General features: G+C 51.2%; 1 protein-coding gene across 1 annotated transcript; it reads left to right on the top strand.

Moving 5' to 3' along the window:
• Positions 1-4,220: 4,220 nt before the first annotated feature.
• On the top strand, positions 4,221-5,277 carry Gjd3 (gap junction protein delta 3). Its single transcript, XM_029561781.1, is given in 4 exon segments — positions 4,221-4,392; positions 4,395-4,721; positions 4,724-4,804; positions 4,895-5,277. Coding segments are annotated over 4 exon segments (849 nt in total). The 3' UTR covers positions 5,164-5,277.
• The last annotated feature ends 997 nt before the right edge of the window (positions 5,278-6,274 follow it).

Below are 6,274 nucleotides of genomic sequence, written 5' to 3'. Positions count from 1 at the left end.
GCAAACTTAGGCAGGCCAAAACCCAGCACAGAATTGTGAAATGAACAGCAAGCCCCAATCTTAGTTGAAGAATTATTGGAAGCTGATTACTGCTGGGTGAGGAAGAGCTGATCTTCTTGAAGAGAGAAACTCTAGATAGACTGACTAAACCCCAGTGGATGAACTTGCACTGAGGGACGTCTCAGGACACTAACTTTACATAATAGGCCTTTTCAAATGATAGAAAGTGTGAACTCCAGTGGGGGGCTATGGGAGGTGCCAAAGGGGAAGAGGGTATAAAGATGATTTAATGTATGAAATACACCAAATTCAATTAAAAATTTTAAAAGAAGCTGGACATAGTGGTACAATACTGTAATCCCAGCATTTGGGAGGTAGAGCCATAGAAGATGAACTCACAGTCACTGTTCACCTACATAGCAAGTTCTGCCTAGGTTACATGAGACCCTATCTCAAAATTCAAAGGGCTGAAGAAATGGCTCAATGGTTAAGAGGAGGTGCTGCTCTTGCAGAGCACCTATATCTGGTGGCTCACAACATACCTATAATCCATTTTGAGGGAAAATGGCATATGTGGCCTCTGCAGGCATCTGCTGTCCTGCACACATCCCCATTCTACATATGTGCACATATAATTTAAAATAATAAAAATATTTAAAATAAATGGGGGCTGGAGAAATGGCTCAAGAACACTGGCTGCTCTTCAAGAGGACCCGGGTTTGATTCTTAGCACCCACATGTTGTCTAACAACCATCTTAACTCCAGTTTCTTGGAATCAAATGCCCTCTTCTGGACTGAAACAGCACCAGGAATGCACTTGTATACATACAAGCAAAAAATACATACAAAATAAAAATAAAATCTAAGAAAAATAAAATGCCTGCATTAATTAATAAATCAATTAATAAGCTTACCAACCTTTTTTATTTTTTAATTTTCACTTTTTTATTTTATTTTATTTTTTGGTCTTTTTGAGACAGGGTCTCCCTGTAGCTCCAGCTGTCCTGGAACTCACTATGTAGACCAGACTGGCCTCAAACTCACAGAGATCCGCCTGCCTCTGACTCCCAAGTGCTGGGACTACAGGTGTGCGCCACCACGTCTGACACAAACTTTTTTTAAAAAACATTTTATGTGTTATGAGTGTTATGCCTGCATGTAGGTAAGTGCACCCGTGTCGTGCAGTGCCCACAAAAGACAGAAGAGGCTATTGGGTCCCCTGGAACTGGAGTTACAGTTGTTAGCTGCCATGTGGGTGCTGGGAATTGAACCCAGATCTTCTGCAAGCACTGTCAGTGTTCTTATCCGCTAAGCCATCTCTCCAGCCCCGACTCACGCAAACTTAGACAAAAACCCAGCACGGAACTGTGGAAACGAGCATCAGGCCCCAATCTTAGTCAAAGAATTATTGGCACCTGATTACTGATGGATGAGGAAGAGCTGCTCTTCTTAAAGGGAGAGACTCTAGATAGGCTGACTAGATCCCAGTGGATGAACTTGGACTGAGGGACATCTGGGGACAGTAACTTTACATAATAGGTCTTAACACAAATAACGGAATGTATGAACTGGGGGAGGGGGGAACCTATGGGAGTATGCCAAAGGGGAAGGGAGTATAAAGATGATTTGCTGTATGAAATACACAAAATTCAATTAAAAAATGAAAAAGTGGACATGGTGGTGTGAACCTGTAATCCTAGCACTGGAGAGGTGGAGACAGGAGGATCCCTCAGGTTCTGCAGGCCAGGCAAGCCAGTAAGTGAGCTCTGGGTTCCTGAGAAATAAGGTGGAGAGCAATAGAAATACCTAGGGGCTGGAGAGATGGCTCAGCAGTTAAGAGCACTTGCTGCTCTTGCAGAGGACAGCCGGTTTGGTTCCCAGCACCCACACGGCGGCTCATCAGTGACAGGCATCCAACGCCCTCCTCTGACCTCCAAGGGCATTACACAACAGGGGTGTACTTATATACGTACAGGTTAGAACACTCATAAAACAAAAATAGTCTGAACAAAACAATTTTGTCCAAAAGCATTTGTTGAGCGGGGTGTGGTAGATGTGACTATAATCCCTGATACTTAAGTTCAAGGACAGACTGGGAAACATTAAGACCTCCATCTCAAGCTATTCACTGAAGCTAGTCACTCAAGTTATCCACTGGTGGAAAACTGGGAACAGCATAGATGTCTAGCAATAGTTAAATTGAGTCAGACGTGGTGGCTCACATCAGTAATCCCAGAACTACTGAGACAGGAGGATCTCTGTAAGTTTCAGGCCAGCCGGAGCTACAGAATGAGACAACAACTTGGGGACTATTGGGCCCCGGGATACCCCCCAGGAAGTCCAGCCCGGCTGGAGAGAAGAAAGTTTCCCCCAGGGTTAATAACATGAATTCTTGAACTATTCAGGCTGGATGTGAAGCCAAGATCTACCATTTACTGACTGCAAATCTGTGGCCCTCTGAGCCTCAGTTTCCTCAACTATAAAGAATGCCCTCTTGTCTGGGTTGCAGAGGATTGAATGAGTGAATGGGTGTGCCAGACAGAAGGGACAAACAAAACACTTCAACTGAGGGCCATCCATCTCCTCCCTGGCCACTCAGCTCCCAATGGATCTTCGTAACTCCTTCTCCTATGGAACAGCATTTCCTCACCTAGATTAATAGAAGACCCTCAACTCATGAACTCCTACTAGAAGAAGCCTTTCCGCTGTCTACTTGTTCTTGACCTGATGAAGCACCAGGCTCCTCACAGTAAATCTGGAAATTACAGAAAAGAAGGAAGCCAGAGCCTTTGTTCCAACACTAAAGTCAGCCACTTTCCATACCTGCAAGCTGTCCACATTGGGGTTTTCCAGACACTAACTAGGGTTTTAAGACCTGAGCATTAAGATGGAGAGCTAAGATGGGCATGGTGGTACACACCCACAATCCAGGAACTTCCTCCAGAAGCAGGAGGATCAATAGTTCAAGGTCAGTATGGCCTACAGAGTAAGGTCCAGGCCAGCATGGACCACACAGTGAGACCTTGTCTCAAAACAAAATTAGAAACATGGAGTTCCACTGGCTCAGGCAGCAGGACAAGAGACCATGGGTCAAAAGGCGTAAATGGCTCGTCCAACATCCAATAATGGCAGAGCTGAAGCAAAAAGCCATGACCACTTGCTGCCTCCTACACACCAGAACAAATCTCTCTGTGTCTCAGAATACCATCTTCAAAGAAGGTAGTCGGCTATAGTGGACCTAGGCCTCAGCTTGGTGAATCTATCAGGGGAGGGTTTCTATGATCCTCTGACTCTTTCAATAAAGAATGTGGCTCTGGTTAATGCCAATCCATCACCTGATGGAGGCATGGCTATGGGATGGGCATAGGGAAGGGGTGAGGGATGGAAAGAGAGGGCTGGCAGAATGCAGCAAGGGGTGTGGCCCTGAGTATGTCCCCAGGGTGAAGCCAGACAGCAGGGTCACCTGTCCCTTTAAGAGAACGGCGAGACCTAGCCCCTCTCAGCCATCCTGGCCTGTCATCAATCCCAGCCAAATCTGAAAGAGGGACCAAGAGGAACGGGTCCCAGCTGTCTCCCAAAGTCCTGCTCTTGACTCTAAGGCCGCAGTCCCAGGGTAAGTGGGGTCTCAGGAGATCTTAAGGGCATTCAGGGCCTGAGGGGACCTGGGGATTCTGTGTGTCAGCTAGGCTTACAGGAGATGCTGGAGGCTGGCTGCCAGAGAGGCTGCCCGCATTCCCCTGGACTGGAGTAGGAGAGGGGTGCATCAGGGTGAAAGATCCCAAAGTTAGGATAGAAGGGGCTTTATGTCAGCCCCCAAAGCTGAAAGGTGTTCACTGAGGTATAAAGAACAGGGAAATAGTGAGTAGGGTGAGAGGAGACACAGGACTCACCCGGTCTGCCCCTCCCCCTGGCTCCCAGGGGTTCTGGGCACAGATGCTGCTCTTGCTCCTGGAAATCACCGTGGAGCAAAGTGCAAGACAAGGACTGGCCCTGAAAAAGAGCCTGGAATCTGGGAGCGCAAAGGGTCTAGCCAAGCAGGGTAGGTGCACTCCAGGCTGAGGGGGACCCTCCTCAACACCCCTACATTAACTCATTCATTCCCACAAAATCTGACTCCTGAGTCCCTCTGAGGTTAGAGAAGGTGGAGGACCTGGAAAGGTGGGGGGGTGCCGTCTGTCCTGGCCTCTGACTGCTCCCCCAAACCCGTGTCCCCAGCATCATGGGGGACTGGTCGTTCCTAAGCTCGCTGCTGGACAAGGTGCGGGAGCAGTCATCGCTGGTAGGTAGCCTCTGGCTGGCGATCCTGCTGATCTTCCGAATCCTGGTGCTGGCCACGGTGGGCGGCTCTGTATTCAAGGACGAACTGGAGGAGTTCGTGTGTAACACGCTGCAGCGGGGTGTCGCCAGACCTGCTACGACCGAGCCTTCCCAGTCTCTCACTACCGCTTCTGGCTCTTCCACATCCTGCTGCTGTCGGTGCCGCCGGTGCTGTTCGCCATCTTCTCCATGCACCGGGCGGGCAAGGAGGAGAGCGGCGCGCGGTCGCAGATGCAGGGCAAGCGCAGACCGCCTCAGAACTAGGGCGGATGCTACGTGCTGAGCGTGGCGCTGCGCCTGCTGGCCGAGCTGGGCTTTCTGGGCGGCCAGACGCTGCTCCACGGCTTCCGCGTGGCCCCGCACTTCATATGCACAGTCTCGCCCTGCCGGCACATCGTCGACTGCTCTTCTACTTCGCGGTCGGGCTGCTCTCGGCGCTGTTCAGCTCGGTCGAGCTGGGCTACGCGCTTTGGAAGAGCGGCCAATGCGACCCGGAGTCCGGGTACAGCCCTGCGAAGGACCAGATGCCCAAGCAGTTCCAAACGGCGCGGCCCACCGCGCTCCCAGGGCGCTCAGACCCGGACCCGGACCCCGACCCCGACCCCGACCCCTTCGGCTGGCACGCCTATGCGCACCTGTCGCTGGTACGCGACGGCGAGGGCAAGGGCGGCAGCGGCCGTGCCGCGTGCGGACGGGGAGGTCCGAGGCCAACCCCATCATTCCGGTTCTCGGAGGCCGAAGCCAGAAGTGGCTTCCCAAAGGACTGTCCCAGGACCCCGCCTGAGCGGAAGATGCTCAGGGGATCGCCAGGCTGCATCGCACTTCCTAATGCTGGGGCTCTATAGAAAGAACTGGAGATCTAGGCGCAAGAGGAGGATGCTGGGGGTCCTGAGAGAAAATAAGCAGGACAAGGGCATAGGTGACCCGATTACTGTACTGCGGACAAATTCAACTGTGACGGCAGCATTCACGGGTTCACTATCTGTGGGCGCTCTGTGTGCACACCTGGATAAACTGAGCTCCGTGCACGTGCATCTTAAACGCCCGTGGGTTTTGTGCATGCTTACGTGTAAACACCGTGCGCGGGGCGCACACATGCATGTGCACACATGTGCACACCTCCCAAGTGACAAGAGCTCATGACACGTGTGTGCATGTTTGCACGGACACGTGCGTGAGTTGTGTGTACTCTCGTGCACATGTGTCCTCCTGGGTTCTGGGTGCATGCATTATGGACACGTATATTCCTACATCCTGTGTGGTAGATGCTATGTGTACATCTGTGTGTACAATGTGCATGCACACCTATATATGCGTTCTGGTTATATGTGAGCTCTGGTTACATCTACCATCACCGATACACAGAGTCCAACACTAATAGCCACTTGGCCTCCTCTCTACTGACCTAACCCAGTCACGTGTGAGGGCATCAGAGAAAGATACCACAGGAAGGGCAAAGGAGGGGAGGCACACCTTCCCCTGTACAGTCCCCATCCTGTAGGTTTGTGAGCCCCTCCATCTCTGCACCCAATGGCCAGAAAGGGTGGCTGGGCCCCACAGGCTGGCAGGTGGGACAGACTAGTGTTATTTTTTCATCATCCGTCTTTATTCATCCTCCCAGCCTGACACTGTTCCTCTAGTTCAATAACATAGTTGAGTCCCTTTATCTCCAGGGAAAGCTGTTGGGACAGGTGTGGTCCTTCCCTTCTGGCCCAGACTCTCAAAGGGCTACTTCACACCTTCCTGTCTCTCCTTTCCCCTCCCACTTTCCTCCCTCATCACCCAGCATGGCCACTCTTGATACACTTCCTAGAACCAAATAACAAATCCTGACAGAGCTGGGGCTCTCATCCCCCAGCACCTCCAGCTCCACCAGACCCTGTGGCCCATGCCCTGCACCACATCCCCACACTGCCCATCTCCCACTCTGTCTTTCCTGTCTTCATGGACTCTTCC

The sequence above is a fragment of the Nannospalax galili genome, unplaced genomic scaffold (genome assembly GCF_000622305.1).
Source record: "Nannospalax galili isolate Female #2095 unplaced genomic scaffold, S.galili_v1.0 scaffold1274, whole genome shotgun sequence".
NCBI classification, from domain to species: domain Eukaryota; kingdom Metazoa; phylum Chordata; class Mammalia; order Rodentia; family Spalacidae; genus Nannospalax; species Nannospalax galili.
Note: the sequence above shows the minus strand (reverse complement) of the source record. Positions and strands in the feature narration are given on the sequence as shown.